The 18,257-nt window shown below is 51.1% G+C and overlaps 1 protein-coding gene across 1 annotated transcript in view; it reads right to left on the reverse strand.

The window, feature by feature from the left end:
• The window catches only part of SUPT6H (SPT6 homolog, histone chaperone and transcription elongation factor), a 210,720-nt gene that overhangs the window by 77,904 nt on the left and 114,559 nt on the right, over nt 1–18,257 (reverse strand). Inside the window, exons 18-21 of the mRNA XM_075335257.1 lie at nt 18,031–18,170; nt 17,584–17,701; nt 17,424–17,500; nt 9,036–9,171 (exon numbers count right to left, since the gene is read on the reverse strand). Of these exons, the coding sequence (XP_075191372.1) occupies nt 9,036–9,171; nt 17,424–17,500; nt 17,584–17,701; nt 18,031–18,170 (471 nt within the window). The remainder of the gene's footprint in view (nt 1–9,035; nt 9,172–17,423; nt 17,501–17,583; nt 17,702–18,030; nt 18,171–18,257) is intronic.

The following is an 18,257-nucleotide window of genomic DNA, read 5'->3' on the forward strand; positions in this document are numbered from 1 at the left end:
GGGGGGTTCTTTATTTCAATAAAGATGGAGTCACTAATTGTGTTGTGTTTTATTTCTAATAAAAATATTTTTCTGTGTGTTGTGTTTTTTTTTTTATCATTACTAGAAATTCATGGTGGCCATGTCTAATATTGGCGTGACACCATGAATTTCGGGCTTAGGGCTAGCTGATAATATACAGCTAGCCCTAACTCCATTATTACCTAGCTAGCCACCCGGCATCAGGGCAGCTAGAAGAGTTGGATACAGCGCCAGAAGATGGCGCTTCTATGAAAGCGCCATTTTCTGGGGTGGCTGCGGACTGCAATTCGCAGTGGGGGTGCCCAGAAAGCATGGGCACCCTGCACTGTGGATTCCAATCCACAGCTGCCTAGTTGTACCCGGCTGGACTCAAAAATTAGGCGAAGCCCACGTCATTTTTTTTTTTAATTATTTCATGAAATAATTAAAAAAAAAGGGCTTCTCTATATTTTTGGTTCCCAGCCGGGTACAAATAGGCAGCTGGGGGTTGGGGGCAGCCCGTATCTGCCTGCTGTACCCGGCTAGCATACAAAAATATGGTGAAGCCCATGTCATTTTTTTTTCTTTTTGGGCAAAAAACTGCATACAGTCCTGGATGGAGGATGCTGAGACTTGTAGTTCTGCAGCTGCTGCCTGCTCTCCTGCATACACTAGTGAATGGAGGATGCTGAGACTTGTAGTTCTGCAGCTGCTGTCTGCTCTCCTGCATACACTAGTGAATGGAGGATGCTGAGACTTGTAGTTCTGCAGCTGCTGCCTGCTCTCCTGCATACACTAGTGAATGGAGGATGCTGAGACTTGTAGTTCTGCAGCTGCTGCCTGCTCTCCTGCATACACTAGTGAATGGAGGATGCCGAGACTTGTAGTTCTGCAGCTGCTGCCTGCTCTCCTGCATACACTAGTGAATGGAGGATGCTGAGACTTGTAGTTCTGCAGCTGCTGCCTGCTCTCCTGCATACACTAGTGAATGGAGGATGCTGAGACTTGTAGTTCTGCAGCTGCTGTCTGCTCTCCTGCATACACTAGTGAATGGAGGATGCTGAGACTTGTAGTTCTACAGCTGCTGTCTGCTCTCCTGCATACACTAGTGAATGGAGGATGCTGAGATTTGTAGTTCTGCAGCTGTCTGCTCTCCTGCATACAATGAACATTTTGAAGAAGGAAATGACATCAGACCTTTTTTTTTTTTTTTTCATCAACAATCTTTAATGGCCTTGTGCACTGATTAAAAACGCAGTGAGCAAAAACGCAGCAAAAAACGCACCAAATCGCGGCAAAAACGCATGCGTTTTTGCCGCGTTTTTTTAGCCGCGGGTGCGTTTTTTAGACAAAAACGCACATAAAAACGCAGCGTGAAAAAAACGCCTAGTGCGCACATAGCCTTAACAACACCGCCGACAAGAGTGGGGTGAGAAGGGAGCATGCTGGGGGCCCTGTTATGGGCCCTCTTTTCTTCCATCCGACATAGTCAGCAGCTGCTGCTGACTAAGCTGTGGAGCTATGCGTGCATCTGTGCCTCCTTCGCACAAAGCATAAAAACTGATGAGCCCGTGGCAGCACGGGGGGTGTATAGGCTGAAGGGGAGGGGCATTACACTTTTAGTGTAATACTTTGTGTGGCCTCCGGAGGCATAGCTATACACCCAATTGTCTGGGTCTCCCAATAAGGAGCGACAAAGAAATGGCGTCCGCAGCGAGGAGAGGGGGCGGGGCCTACTCTGAGAGCTGGATCCGGAGGGAAAATGAGGTATACAGGGGAGGGAATCTTTCCTCAGTGAGGAGTGTCCCTTCCCTGTGCTGAACAGCCGCTGGGCGGAGCCACACTGTCCCACTGCACTGACTGACATGCAGGGGAAGAGAATCGAAACTAGGCCTCAGGCGAAGCCGGGGCCTAGATTTAAACATGCAGCCAGCGTGCAGGCACCATCGGCGCGGTTCTCCAGTGAAAACTGGAGAACCGGCCGGAAATGTTAACACAGTTATATAACACACTCTCCCCAATATATAAAGTACAAGGGACCCCTGGAAAGACCACCGTCTGTGGTAATAACGTCTCAGTACTTAGCTTGTGAGACGCAGGTGCCAGGTCCCTGGGGGGTGAGCGCTCCGTCCGTCAGGATCCTGAACAGGGCTGCGGATGGAGACCGGTCTCCTGCAAAGCAGTGAGAACCGTGATGGCTCCCACTTCAAGCCAGAGCCCGAGGGATGGTGAAGGAGCGCGGCATGTAAGGCTCCAGCCCTGAAATCAACCTTAACAGCACCGCCGACACAGTGGGGTGAGAAGGGACATGCCGGGAGTCCAGATTGGACCCGCTTTTCTTCCAAATCTTTGAAATCAAAAATCAAAAATCAGAGGATGCATGTGTGTGTGTGACCTCCTGAACACAAAGCATTGAACTGGTTGGATTTGTCATCCGGGGAGTGTATATGCTCGGAGGGAGGAGCTACACTTTTAGTGTAGTACTTTGTGTGTCCTCCGGAGGCAGTAGCTATACACCCATGGTCTGGGTCTCCCATAAGGAACGATGAAGAAGAAGGGAATTTTGTTACTTACCGTAAATTCCTTTTCTTCTAGCTCTTATTGGGAGACCCAGACGATTGGGGTATAGCTACTGCCCTCCGGAGGCCACACAAAGCACTACACTAAAAAGTGCAAGGCCCCTCCCCTTCTGGCTATACCCCCCCGTGGTATCACGGGTACTCCAGTTTTAGTGCCAAAGCAAGAAGGAGGAAGCCAATAACTGGTTTAAACAAATTAACTCCGAGAAACATCGGAGAACCGAAAAAACCGTTCAACATGAACAACATGTGTACCCGCAAACAACAAAAAAATCCCGAAGGACAACAGGGCGGGTGCTGGGTCTCCCAATAAGAGCTAGAAGAAAAGGAATTTACGGTAAGTAACAAAATTCCCTTCTTCTTCAGCGCTCTATTGGGAGACCCAGACGATTGGGACGTCCAAAAGCTGTCCCTGGGTGGGTAAATAAATACCTCATGTTAGAGCTGCAAAAAAACAGCCCTCCCCTACGGGGATGTCACTGCCGCCTGCAGGACTCTTCTACCTAAGCTGGCATCCGCCGAAGCATAGGTATGCACCTGATAATGCTTGGTGAAAGTGTGCAGACTGGACCAGGTTGCTGCCTGGCACACCTGTTGAGCCGAAGCCTGGTGTCGTAATGCCCAGGACGCACCCACGGCTCTGGTTGAGTGGGCTTTTAGCCCTGAAGGAACCGGAAGCCCCGCAGAGCGGTAGGCCTCTAGAATTGGTTCTTTGATCCATCGAGCCAGGGTGGCTTTAGAAGCCTGCAATCCCTTGCGCGGACCAGCGACAAGGACAAAAAGAGCATCGGAACGGCGCATGGGCGCCGTTCGGGAAATGTAGATTCTGAGTGCTCTCACCAGATCTAGCAAACGTAAGTCCTTTTCATACCGGTGAACCGGATGAGGGTAAAAGGAAGGCAAGGATATATCCTGATTAAGATGAAACGAGGATACGACCTTAGGGAGAAACTCCGGAATGGGGCGCAGCACTACCTTGTCCTGGTGGAACACCAGGAAAGGAGCCTTGGATGACAAAGCTGCCAGCTCAGACACTCGCCGAAGCGATGTGATCGCGACAAGAAACGCCACTTTCTGTGACAGGCGAGAAAAGGAAACGTCCTTTAGAGGCTCGAAGGGCGGCTTTTGCAGAGCAACAAGTACTCTGTTCAGATCCCATGGATCTAACGGCCGCTTGTACGGGGGCACAATATGACAGACCCCCTGTAGGAACGTGCGCACCTTAGGAAGACGTGCTAGACGCTTCTGAAAAAAACACCGACAGTGCCGAGACTTGCCCTTTAAGGGAGCTGAGCGACAAGCCCTTTTCCAACCCCGATTGCAGGAAGGAAAGAAAGGTGGGCAATGCAAATGGCCAAGGGGATACTCTCTGTGCAGAGCACCAAGATAAGAAAATCTTCCACGTTCTGTGGTAGATCTTAGCAGACGTTGACTTCCTAGCTTGTCTCATTGTGGCTACGACTCCCTGAGATAATCCTGCAGACGCTAGGATCCAGGACTCAATGGCCACACAGTCAGGTTCAGGGCCGCAGAATTCTGATGGAAAAAACGGCCCTTGGGACAGTAAGTCTGGTCGGTCTGGCAGTGACCACGGTCGACCGACCGTGAGATGCCACAGATCCGGATACCACGATCTCCTCGGCCAGTCTGGGGCGACGAGTATGACGCGGCTGCAATCGGATCTGATCTTGCGTAATACTCTGGGCAAGAGTGCCAGAGGTGGAAAGACGTATGGGAGCCGGAACTGCGACCAATCTTGAACCAATGCGTCTGCCGCCAGAGCTCTTTGATCGCGCGACCTCGCCATGAATGCCGGGACCTTGTTGTTGTGCCGGGACGCCATTAGGTCGACGTCCGGCACTCCCCATCGGCGACAGATTTCCTGAAACACGTCCGGGTGAAGGGACCATTCCCCTGCGTCCATGCCCTGGCGACTGAGGAAGTCTGCTTCCCAGTTTTCTACGCCGGGGATGTGAACTGCGGATATGGTGGAGGCCGTGGCTTCCACCCACATCAGAATCCGCCGGACTTCCTGGAAGGCTTGCCGACTGCGTGTCCCCCCTTGGTGGTTGATGTATGCCACCGCTGTGGAGTTGTCCGACTGAATTCGGATCTGCCTTCCTTCCAGCCACTGCTGGAAGGCTAGTAGGGCAAGATACACTGCTCTGATTTCCAGAACATTGATCTGAAGGGTGGACTCCTGCGGAGTCCACGTCCCCTGAGCCCTGTGGTGGAGAAACACTGCTCCCCACCCTGACAGACTCGCATCTGTCGTGACCACTGCCCAGGATGGGGGCAGGAAGGATCTTCCCTGAGACAATGAGGTGGGAAGGAGCCACCATTGTAGAGAGTCCTTGGCCGTCTGGGAAAGAGAGACTTTCCTGTCCAGGGACGTTGACTTCCCGTCCCATTGGCGGAGAATGTCCCATTGAAGTGGACGCAGATGAAACTGCGCAAAGGGAACTGCTTCCATGGCTGCCACCATCTTCCCGAGGAAGTGCATGAGGCGCCGTAAGGGGTGCGACTGGCCCTGAAGGAGGGATTGCACCCCTGTCTGTAGTGACCGCTGCTTGTTCAGCGGAAGCTTCACTCTCGCTGCTCGAGTATGGAACTCCATGCCAAGATACGTTAGTGACTGTGTCGGAGACAGATTCGACTTTGGAAAGTTGATGATCCATCCGAACGTCTGTAGAGTCTCCAGTGTAGCATGTAGACTGAGTTGGCATGCCTCTTGAGAGGGTGCCTTGACAAGTAGATCGTCTAGGTAAGGGATCACCGAGTGTCCCTGAGAGTGCAAGACCGCTACCACTGCCGCCATGACCTTGGTGAAAACCCGTGGGGCTGTCGCCAGACCGAATGGCAGAGCTACGAACTGAAGATGTTCGTTTCCTATCACAAAACGTAGAAAACGTTGATGTTCTGTAGCAATTGGCACGTGGAGATAAGCATCTTTGATGTCTATTGAGGCAAGGAAGTCTCCTTGAGACATTGAGGCCACGACAGAGCGGAGGGTTTCCATCCGGAACCGCCTGGCGTGCACATGTTTGTTGAGCAGCTTTAGATCCAGAACAGGACGGAACGAGCCGTCCTTTTTTGGAACCACAAAGAGATTGGAGTAAAACCCTCTCCCTTGTTCCTGAGGCGGTACAGGAACCACTACTCCTTCCGCTCTTAGGGAGTCCACCGCCTGCAGCAGGGCATCTGCTCGGTCTGGATGTGGGGAGGTTCTGAAGAACCGAGCTGGAGGACGAGAACTGAACTCGATTCTGTACCCGCGAGACAAAATGTCTGTCACCCACCGGTCTTTGACCTGTGACATCCAAATAACGGAAAAGCGGGAGAGCCTGCCCCCGACCGGAGATGCGGAGGGGGGGAGCTGGAAGTCATGAGGTAGCCGCTTTGGAAGCGGTTCCTCCATTTGCTTTCTTGGGGCGCGCGTGAGCCCGCCAGGAATCTGAGCTTCTTTGCGTCCTCTGAGTCCCTTTGGACGAGGAGAATTGTGTCTTGCCCGAACCTCGAAAGGACTGAAACCTCTGCTGCCATTTTTTCTGCTGAGGTTTGCTTGATCTGGGCTGGGGCAAAGAAGAGTCTTTACCCTTGGACTGTTTAATGATGTCAGCCAATGGCTCGCCAAACAGTCTATCTCTAGATAAAGGCAGGCTGGTTAAACATTTTTTGGAACCAGCATCTGCTTTCCAGTCCTTTAACCACAAGGCTCTGCGCAAAACTACCGAATTGGCGGACGCCATTGAGGTGCGGCTGGTAGATTCTAGGACCCGCATTGATAGCGTAAGATGCAAACGCGGACATCTGCGAGGTAAGGGACGCCACTTGCGGCACCGCTGGATGTAAGATAGCATCCACTTTTGCTAACCCTGCTGAAATAGCTTGGAGTGCCCATACGGCTGCGAATGCTGGAGCAAACGACGCGCCGATAGCTTCATAGACAGATTTTAACCAGAGGTCCATCTGTCTGTCATTGGCATCCTTAAGTGAAGCGCCATCCTCCACTGCAACTATGGATCTAGCTGCAAGTTTGGAAATCGGGGGGTCAACTTTTGGACACTGGGTCCAGCGCTTGACCACATCAGGGGGGAAAGGAAAACGTGTATCCTTAGAACGTTTAGAGAAACGCCTTTCTGGATGAGCGTCGTGTTTCTGGATTGACTCTCTGAAGTCAGAGTGATCCAAGAAAGCACTTAATTTACGCTTGGGATAGAGAAAACGAAACTTCTCCTGCTCTGCAGCTGCCTCCTCTGCAGAAGGGGCTGGGGAGAAATATCCAACAGTCTATTGATGGCTGAGATAAGCTCGTTTACCATGGCGTCCCCATCCGGGGTATCCAGATTGAGAGGGGTTCCAGGATAAGACTCCTGATCACTCTCATCAGACGCATCACAGAGCGACTGATTGCGCTGAGACCCTGAGCAGTGTGATGACGTTGAGGGTCTTTCCCAGCGAGCCCGCTTAGGGTGGCTGGGGCTATCATCTGAGTCATAATACTCAGCCTGTGAAGCCGGGGACCCCCTTGCAGTCTGGATTAAATCCAACTGAGGGGGATTAGAGGACAGAGACCAAGCCGTGTCCATAGACTGAGCCCCAGGCATGGATTGCAAAGTTTCAAGGATTTTTGCCATAGTCACAGACATATTATCAGCAAAAACTGCAAAGTCTGTCCCTGACACCGGGGCAGGACTTACAGGCGTCTCAGCCTGGGTCACTATCTCTCCTGACTCCGGCTGGCGAAGCAGCACCGGATCTGAGCATTGCACACAATGGGGGTCCTTGGAGCCTGCTGGTAGAGCAGCCCCACATGCAGCACACCGCAGTGTACACAGCCCTAGCCTTGGCAGCCTTGCGTTTTGTGGATGACATGTTGCTGCCTCCTCAGAGCGATCTGGGTATACAGCCAGGAAGCGACCTCACAGTGCAAGCAATAAGGAAATATATATATGTCCAGTGACACAGTACACTAATACACACTGAGGCACTAGAGGGGCCAGCTGAAAAGCCGCTTACCGCCCGCTTAAGAGCGGGTGTGTGATCTCCAAAGCCCCCTAGTCCAGGTCTCCCAGAGCCTTGCGTCCTTCCTCCAGCCAGACATGCATGTAATGGCTGCCGGCGTCCTGAGAGAGGGGGGGGGGCGGGCCCTGGGCGTTCCTGACTAAGAGCGGGAAGCCTGCTTCCCTCTGTGCCTAGTGAGAGGGCTGGAGCATGTAAATCAGGCTCCAGCCCTCGTCGCTGCTGTGAAACAGCGTCTCTCCCCTACCCTGATTGACAGGGTGGGGGGCGGGAACGAATCGGAGCTGCCGGCGTCCTAGGCCGCAAAAGCCGGGGACTAGATTTATAAACGCCACCGCCGTAAAAGCGCGGTCGGCGTGTCCCCCGGCGAACTAAAAGTCACAGCAGCGCCGCCGGTCCAGCGGGGGTCGGCGCTGCGTTCCCACAACACAGAAAAAAGTCCCCCAGTTAAACTGTAGGAACACTAGCTCTAGCGTTACGGTCCCCGGCGCACTACAACACCCAGCCAGCCCGGAGTGTGTCTGTGCCTGCCGGGGACACAGAGTACCTGTATGATGCAGGGCCTTGTCCCTGATGGTACTCCTGCTCGGCATCCACCAGGTGCTATGGGTCTGTGGATGGAGCCCGGCGTCAGAGCTTTGAGGCCGGCAGGATCCCACTTCCACAGAGCCCTACAAGGGGATGTGGAAGGAAAACAGCATGTGGGGCTCCCGCCCCTGTACCAGCAATAGGTACCTCAACCTTACAACACCATCTACGGGTGAGAAGGGAGCATGCTGGGAACCCTATATGGGCCCTCTTTCTTCCATCCGAAATAGTCAGCAGCTACTGCTGACTAAATCTGTGGAGCTATGCATGGAATGTCTGACCTCCTTCGCACAAAGCTTGAAAACTGGAGTACCCGTGATACCACGGGGGGGTATAGCCAGAAGGGGAGGGGCCTTGCACTTTTTAGTGTAGTGCTTTGTGTGGCCTCCGGAGGGCAGTGGCTATACCCCAATCGTCTGGGTCTCCCAATAGAGCGCTGAAGAAATACTGTGGCGTCTGGCTTACCCCTACACTACTTTAATAGACAGGTTTCTACATGAGACCGACCCATTAATTAACTGGTATGGGACGGAGAAGCTGGCCAAAGGCCGCACAGGACTAGTCAGGTCTCCCCCTATGATCCCCTGCCGGCTTTTCGAACTCTGCAGCGTTTCAGAGGACGACATGCCTGGCTGCAATTACTCCGATTCATCATGAATATGATTACAGGTCATTGCTGACAGCAACAGATAAGATCTCACATGTACTGGCCAGATCTAGGACAGACCATTACATATACTCATTTAAAGTAAGAGAATAAATTAAAAAAAATGATACCTTTAACCAAACCAGCGACATGAAATACTATAAACATTCAATCTCTATATAGGAAGTGTAACATCTTACCTCAGATTTTTTGCTGTTCATATACAGAACTGCCAATTCATTGTCCACCATTTCCACCCCAATAGATGACATCTGTTGGCCTTGCTCAAGCTCATGAACAATGCGCTTCACATCATCAACCATCATTTGTGCATCTCTGAAATGAAGAAAAAAAAAAACGGATGAAATGCATCTTTCAGACCATATTGAAGCAAATTGCGTGTGTGTACACACACACACACACACACACACACACACATCACTATTACACACACATTTGTCACGGTCGTCTCCCTGCGGTTTTGAGACCAGAGACAGTCTTTGGACTGGAGCCTCCCATCTCCATCTAGACTCCTCATTTAAACGAAGTTTCCTTTACTTTGGCATCTTCTGTGTTAATTTGCGTTATGTTGCCAGCTTCTCATAGCAGTGCAGGTCAGCTGTAGCTGCTTTGAGCCCATGCCCATTTAGGTTTAAATACTGGAGCTTTCCGATTAGACCTTGCTGCTGTTAGAATTTATTGTACTTTGGCCAGCCAGGTGGAAGGAGCTGCTGTGGCATGGTCCTGTGCCCATACAACTTCTACTATTGAGTCTTCTGCTGTGCAGTTTGGTGTTTGTATCCTTCTGTTTATTGCCCTGTCTGTCTCTCCCGCCCCTCCGTGTTTATTATTGTAGTGGCAAGTCTAGTGTACTCATCAGCCTACTCACTAGACAGGGTGAGTTTAGGGCCAGCTGAGGTTCCAAGGTATCCTGCTCGCCGACAGGTTGAAAGAACCTGTATAGGGATGCTAGGGAGCTCAGGAGTCAGCTTGAGGTGAGTGCAGGAGGTGCCCCCTCACCCCACACCCTAGTGGCAGGGACCTCCATTGTATCGTGACGCCGGTGTTCCCCCTTTTGTTTGTGATGTTTTTGTAGTGCGTCAGACACCAGTCGTCTGAACACGTGTGTCACACATTGCATATGGACATCTCCTACTCCGAGCGTTACTATATGTTTCGCATGTACAACTATGAGAGGTCAAGAAACGTTAATCTGTGAGAGCCTGATAGTTGTGTCCCCCGCCAATCTGGAAAAAAGAGAACTTTGTTTACTTACCGTAAATTATTTTTCTTATAGTTCCGTAATGGGAGACCCAGACCATGGGTGTATAGCTTCTGCCTCCGGAGGACACACAAAGTACTACACTAAAAAGTGTAGCCCCTCCCTCCGAGCATATACACCCCCTGGATAACCAAATATAGCCAGTTTAGTGCAAAAGCTGAAGGAGAGTAGCCACCCACAAGTAGAGATAGAGCAAGAACCGGAACAACCGGAGCCTCTGTCTACAACAACAGCCGGTGATAACACGCGGAACAAGAAACTGCCAACAGGCAACAGGGAGGGTGCTGGGTCTCCCATTACGGAACTATAAGAAAAAGAATTTACGGTAAGTAAACAAAATTCTCTTTCTTCATCGTTCCTATGGGAGACCCAGACCATGGGACGTCTCAAAGCAGTCCATGGGTGGGAATAAACAGAAAACTGAGAAGTAGGCGAAACCTAACTTCGCAAATGGGCGACAGCCGCCTGAAGGGTGCGTCTGCCCAAGCTCGCATCTGCCGAAGCATGAGCATCCACTTGGTAGTGCTTCGAAAAGGCATGCAGACTAGTCCAAGTGGCAGCCTGACAGACCTGCTGAGCCGTAGCCTGGTGCCTGAAACCCAAGAGGCACCGACAGCTCTGGTCGAGTGTGCCTTGATCCCCGGCGGGGGAGGCACTCGAGTACACTGGTAGGCATTGGAAATGGCCGACCCAATCCAACAAGCTAGGGTCGGCTTAGAAGCCGAGAGGCCCTTACGCCGACCTGTGGTCAGCACAAAAAGAGAGAGGTGCACCGCCTAAGAACAGCGGTGCGAGACACATAGATCCGGAGCGCCCGTACCAGATCCAGAGTATGCAACGCTTTTTCAAAGCGATGAACAGGAGCCGGACAAAAGAAAGGCAGGGAAATGTCCTGGTTAAGGTGGAAGGAGAAACCACCTTAGGGAGGAAGTCCGGAGTCGGACGGAGAACCACCTTGTTTTGATGAAAAACTAAAAAAGGTGACTCCGAAGAGAGTGCAGCCAAATCGGAGACTCTCCCGAGGAAAGTTATGGCCACCAGAAAAACCACTTTCTGTGAAAGACGAGACAAAGAAACCTCCCTAAGAGGCTCAAAGGGGGGTTTCTGGAAGCCGTGAGGACCAGATTAAGGTCCCAGGGATCCAAAGACCGCCGGAAGGCGGCATGATGTGAGATGCGCCCTGTATGAAGGAGCGCACCTGAGCCAGCCGGGCGATACGCCGCTGGAACAATACTGGCAGAGCCGAGACCTGTCCCTTGAGGGTTAGTCCTAGCTGCAGACCGGACTGTAGAAGGGACAGGAGGGTCGGCAAGGAATAAGGCCAAGAAGCATGGCCGGAAGGGTGACACCAGGACAGGAAAATTCTCCAGGTCCTGTGATAGATTTTGGCCAAGGAATACTTCCGAGCCAGAGTCATAGTGGAGATGACTTTAGGAGGGATACCAGAAGTCGCCAAGATCCAGGACTCAAGAGCCACGCCGTCAATCTGAGAGCCGCAGAATTCTGGCGGAAAGACGGACCTTGTGAGAGAAGGTCTGGACGGTCCGGGAGATGCCACAGCACCTCAACGGACAGATGGAGCAGGTCAGGGTACCAAGCTCGCCTGGGCCAGTCTGGAGCAATGAGAATGACCCGACGGCCCTCCATTCTGATCTTGCGCAGGACTCTGGGCAAGAGCTAGAGGGGGAAACACGTAAGACAGACGAAACTAGGACCAGTCTTGAACCAGCGCGTCTGCTGCCAAGGCCTGAGGATCGTGGGAGCGAAGATCCACTTCCGGAGTGCCCCAAGTGCGGCAGATTGACCGAAACACTGCCGGGTGCAGAGCCCACTCGCCGCTGTCCACGGTTTGACGGCTGAGATAATCTGCCTCCCAGTTTTCCACGCCTGGGTTGTGGATTGCGGATGTGGTGGACCTGGAATCCTCCGTCCACTGAAGGATGCGTTGAACCTCCAACGTTGCCAGGCGGCCGAGTGTCACGCCCTGGTGGTTGATGTAGGCAACCGCAATGGCGTTGTCTGACTGGACTCGAATGTGCTTGCCTGCCAACTTGGTGAAAGGCCAAGAGAGCTAGAAGCACAGCTCTGATTTCCAGCACATTGATCGAGAGGGCTGATTCGGACGGAGTCCAAGTGCCCTGCGCTCTGTGGTGGAGATATACTGCTCCCCAGCCGGATAGACTGGCATCCGTGGTGAGGATCACCCAGGACGGGGCCAGGAAGGAGCGTCCCTGAAGAGAGAGGGGCCAAAGCCACCACTGAAGGGAGCCCCTGGTCTGTGGCGACAGAGCCACTAACCTGTGCAAGGAGGAAGTCTGTCCCAACAGCGGAGAATGTCCAGCTGCAGAGGACGCAGATGGAACTGGGCAAGGGAACCGCTTCCATTGACGCCACCATCTGACCCAGCACCTGCATTAGCTGCCTGATGGAATGACGGCGGGGCCCCAGCAAAGAGCGCACCGCTAGTGAAGGAACTGCTGTTTTACTAAGGGCAGCTTCACAAGTGCCTGCAGAGTCTCGAATTGCATCCCTAGGTACGTGAGCTTTTGGGTCGGAGCCAGAGTGGACTTGGGAAAAGAAAAGCCACCCGAATTGGACTAGAGTGGCGAGAGTGAGCGAAGCACTCCGCTGACGGTCTGCACTGGATGAAGCCTTGACTAGAAGGCCGTCCAGGAAAAGGGATGCCAACCCTTGGAGGTGCAGAACCGCAACCACAGCTGCCATGACCCTGATGAATACTCGAGGGACCGTGGCTAACCCGAAGGGAAGAGCCACGAATCGGAAATGTTCCTCTCCGATTGCAAAACGTAGCCAACGCTGGTGTGAAACTGCAATTGGCACATGCAGATAGACATCTCTGATGTCGAGGATGCAAGGAAAATGCCGCACCTGAACATGCTTGTTGAGAAGCCTGAGATCCAGGATGGGCCGGAAGGAACCGTCCCTTTAGGGGACTAGGAAGAGATTTGAGTAGAAACCTCTGAACCGTTCCCAGTCCTAATTTTGCATATGTGAGGCCACATGGCACACTTTAAATAAAAATATTTTAGTGTTAGGACTGCCCCAGGAGATTTGCCGTGACGTTGGCGGGGTGGCTCGAAAAATTGCAATTTTTTGCCAAAAATCTCATTTTTTCAATAGTACAGCTTGGAATGTTGGTACTGTGCACACTTTGCAATACATAATATTTTTGAAGTGGAGGTTGTTTTTATGCTGTTTTTTCTTGTTATATAGGGTCCCAGTTGATTCTCATCTTGCAGTGCACCTCATGTTTATTTTTCCATCTGTCCTGATTTTTGGCGGTTGGTGGCTGTTCACACTGGCCATCCAACCCCGTCCACTGGCTATTTATTCTAAGCAGCATGTGCTCGGGCCTGTCCCGCCCACAACCATGAATCAGTCATGGAGACGGTGACTGAAAAGCACAAGGTACGTGCTGTGCAGTCCTAATTTTGCATATGTGAGGCCACATGGCACACTTTAAATAAAAATATTTTAGTGTTAGGACTGCCCCAGGAGATTTGCCGTGACGTTGGCGGGGTGGCTCGAAAAATTGCAATTTTTTGCCAAAAATCTCATTTTTTCAATAGTACAGCTTGGAATGTTGGTACTGTGCACACTTTGCAATACATAATATTTTTGAAGTGGAGGTTGTTTTTATGCTGTTTTTTCTTGTTATATAGGGTCCCAATTACTCCGTTGGCCTGCGAGGATGCCACGGCCTGAGAGAAGGCGGCGGCCTTGAAGCAGGGGGGAGTTGACAGAAAAAATCCGTTTGGCGGGCTGGATAGAATTCTATCCTGTAGCCGTGGGAGATGATATTCCGCACCCACTGATCGGAGACGTGTTGAAACCACATGTCGCCAGGCGGGAGAGAGCCTGCCACCGACCAAGGACGTTGCTGGCGCGGCCAGATAGTCAAGAGGAGGCTGCCTTAGTCTTCAGAGGACGCGGCTTCGTGCGCCAGTTGGGTTTTTGGTCCTTGGCTGAGTTAGTGGACGAGGCCGAGGGCTTAGAGAACGACCAGTTGGAGGAACGAAAGGAACGAAACCTCGACTGGTCCTGCCCTGGATGGATTTGGTTTGTGGCATGGAAGTACTCTTCCCGCCAGTAGCTTCCTGAATAATTTCATCCAGTTGTTCGCCGAACAGCCTGGGCCCAGCAAATGGGAGCCCAGCAAGGTACTTCTTTGAAGAAGCGTCTGCCTTCCACTCTCGAAGCTACAAGATCCTGTGGATAGCGAGAGAATTGGCCGAAGCCACCGCAGTGCGGAGCCTCCAGCATGGCAGACATGGCATAGGATGAAAAGGCTGAAGCCTGGAAGTTAAGGCAACCATCTCGGGCATAGAGTCCCTGGTGACGGAATGCATCTCCCTAGAGAAGCAGAGATGGCTTTGAAAGCCCACACTGCTGCAAAAAATGGGGAGCACGAGGCCCCTGCCGCCTCATATACAGGTGGCGGTTGGAATCCTTAAGAGAGTTGCCATCAGCCACTGATACAACTTTCCGGGCTGCGAGTCTAGACACCGGAGGGTCTACCTGTGGTGAATGAGCCCACTCCTTGACCACCTCTGGTGGAAACGGAAAACGGTCATCAGAACCACGCTTTGGGAAGCGTCTGTCAGGACAGGCTCTGGGCTTGGTCACAGTGGCCTGAAAACTGGAGTGGTTAAGGAACACACTCCTTGTTTACATAGGCAAGGTATACTGATGCTTTTCTGCCAGAGAGGGGTGCTCCCCTGATACAGGCGGATTGAGGTCCAGTACAAAATTAATGGACGCATTCAAATCACTAGCATCCGCGTCACTTTCGGACAGATCAATGGGGTACATGGAGGTAGCGTCCGAGCCCCCAGTAAAGGCATCCTCCTTGTCCTGCGAGTCAGCTCGTGAATCAGAGCCGCGGGACGAGGAAGGAGAGGGGACCCTGCGTCTCCATTTTAGGAGGACGGGGTCTGAGCCAGATGAAGAATCCTCTGTGAGCTTTGCTGAGCGAGCCGTAGCAGCAGAAGCGCCCTGAGGAGGGGGCTGATGCATGCTCAGCAGTGTCCGGGACATATGTCCCCTGGAAAGAAGGATTCTACCCAAGCCGGGGGTTCAGCCACCGGAGCCGGAGCAGTCGGAGGGACCACTGGAGATGAGCCTCCAAGCTGAGGCACCACCAAGTTAGAGCAGGCATCACAATGTGGTTATGTGCTCAGTACAGGCAGTACGAGCCTACATGCAGTGCATATTGCGTACAGCCTTGCAGCCTTGCTCCTCGTGTGAGACATGCTGCTGAAGTGGGGGCTCTGAGCCAGAATGACCCCCAGCAGAGTATATACGCAGAGTATATAAGCAGGTCCACAACCGGAGGTTGTGGCTTGCCAGACCGTTTGACATTGGGACATCTCTGTGCCCTCCAGATCCCACAGCCCGGACCCCCAGTGAGATGGCCAGCGCCGATCGCTGTCACAATGTGGTTATGCAGACATGCATAAGAACGCTGATAAAATGGCGCCGGAGCAAGGAGAGGGGGCGGGGCCTACTCTAAGAGCGGGATCCGGAGGGCCAAGGAGATATACAGGGGAGGGAATATTACCTCAGAGAGGAGTGTCCCTCCCCTGTGCCGAACGGTCGCTGGGCGGAGCCGCACTGTCCCTCTGCATGATTGGCATGCAGGGGCAGTGAAAACGAAACTAGGCCTCAGGCGAAGCCGGGGCCTAATTTTAACGATGCGGCCGGCCAGCAGGCACCATCGGCGCGGTTCTAAGGTGAAAACCAGAGAACCGGCCGGAAATATCACAATAGATACACAGCACACTCTCCCCAACAATAAAGTACAAGGGACCACCGATAATAACGTCTCAGATACTTAGCTTGTGAGACGCAGGGCCAGGTCCCTGAGGGATGAGTGCTCCGTCCGGCAGGATCCTGAAAGGGCTGCGGATGGAGACCGGTCTCCTGCAAGGCAGGGAGAACCGTGCTGGCTCCCACTTCAAGCCAGAGCCCGAGGGATGGTGAAGGAGCACGGCATGTAAGGCTCCAGCCTTGAAATCAACCTTAACAACACCGCCGACACAGTGGGGTGAGAAGGGACATGCCGGGAGTCCAGGCTTGGACCCGCTTTTCTTCAAACTCTTTCCAAAAATCAAAATCAGATGAGAATGCATGTGTGGATGTGTGCCTCCTGAACACAAAGCATTGAACTGGCTATATTTGGTTATCCAGGGGGTGTATATGCTCGGAGGGAGGGGCTACACTTTTTAGTGTAGTACTTTGTGTGTCCTCCGGAGGCAGAAGCTATACACCCATGGTCTGGGTCTCCCATAGCAACGATGAAGAAATGACTAACTGTAGACCCAGAACTGATATAGAGAGAGCACTTCATTAAGACGAATAAAAGAAAAAAGTGACAAGTCAGTAATCTCACAATCAGATCCTATTTTATATGTTCAGACAAACCCTCCCCCACAGATTGACGTCTAGGGTTTCAATACTCATTTAGAATAAAAACCTTCCTCCCTTTTGTTTGTTGTCACATTAATGGGAACCTGTGAGGTGATCCTTGCTGCCCAAACCAAAAGGCAGTATGGATCATAAATACTGTAGGTTCCATTATTACACATATGTTTCAGTCTAAAATGAAAGAATAGGAGCTGATCTTCAGTCCCAGCAGCGAGGACTACTCATTTAATGGAGAGCACTGTTCAGCTCTGTTCCATCTTTATATCCAGCCGCCGATAGCGTTATTAGCAGTTGATTAGTGGGGGTGCTGGGTGTCGGACTGATTTCGTATTGATGTCCCATCCTGGGGATAGGTCATCAATACTTATATAGCCGGACAACCACTTTAAGTCATTTTATGATGACCCCCAACTATGCTGTTTAAAAAGTAAAACGATGAATCGTATTCTATAGTAATTGAGTTACTTAAATATAAGGAATGATCGAATACCTCAAATATTCGCCTTCGCGAATATCCGACGAATAGGTCGCATCTATGAGAATATTCGATGCGCAATTTAAGTCTATGGGAAGCCCGAATAGTTCAGAATAATTGTTATTCGGGTTTCCCATAGACTTACATTGCGCATCGAATATTCGCAAATAGTGGAATAGCGGTGACCTAATCGGTAAAAATTTGCGAAGCCGAATATTTGAGGTATTCGATCATCCCCATTAAATATGGATCTAAGTAGCATAAGAAGAAAACAAAACTACATAAAGTACAACAATGTAAAAGATAGAGATAAGTGTGAGATATGGACCATAAACAGGTAAACATAGGGGATGTGTTTGGTAAGTGGTAAACTGGAGAACATACCTATTCTCACCAGATATGGCAACCACATGAGGTTTCTTGCTTATTAAAAACTTTTTTAGCGTTTCCATGTCCTGAGTCTATGAAAAGCAAAAGGAAAAGGTCAGTGTTTCCCTTTAGTATATTGCGCACTGGTGTGATAAATAAATCCGATAGAACTGACCTTCCTCTCTCTTTCCTCTTCCCTCCAAGCATTCTTCCTTTTAGTAAAGTATGGCAATCGCAAGAAGTCGGTCACTTCACCCTCACCATTAATCAAAGAGCAAAACACAGGATGATCCCTAAAAATAAATTTTGAAAAAAAGTGATGGGGATTATTATGTGGTAGAACCCGGTAATTCAACAGATGAGAATGTAATACATCCAGATAATATCAGAATTGCTTTGTGCGGGTTGTATGTTTGCATGTCTTAAGTCTCGTATTTGGAATATGCAAGAATGTTGGGCTCTGGTCATGTCAGGTACCCAGTTGGATACTCATAGAAATATGGAATTTAATGCAATGTTGCAGTGGGCCAGACATATTGACTAAGAGTGGTATATGGTTTACATCTGAAGTATGGAAAAAAAAAAAAAAAAAGCATTGCCAAAATGGCATCAAAACACCCACCTGGAAGAGGAGAAGGACATGCCCAGTACACGAATTCCCTTGCCTTGGTTCTCCTCCATGAAGTCATCATCTTCTTCTACTTGTTGGTCAGGGCGGTACGGCGCCACCTTCAGGCAGTTGTACAATTTACGGCTACAAGACTTTAAAAACAATAAGGATAAAAAGAGAATTTTGTTACTTACCGTAAATTCTTTTTCTTATAGTTCCGTATTGGGAGACCCAGACCA

The sequence above is a fragment of the Anomaloglossus baeobatrachus genome, chromosome 2 (genome assembly GCF_048569485.1).
Source record: "Anomaloglossus baeobatrachus isolate aAnoBae1 chromosome 2, aAnoBae1.hap1, whole genome shotgun sequence".
Lineage (NCBI taxonomy): Eukaryota > Metazoa > Chordata > Amphibia > Anura > Aromobatidae > Anomaloglossus > Anomaloglossus baeobatrachus.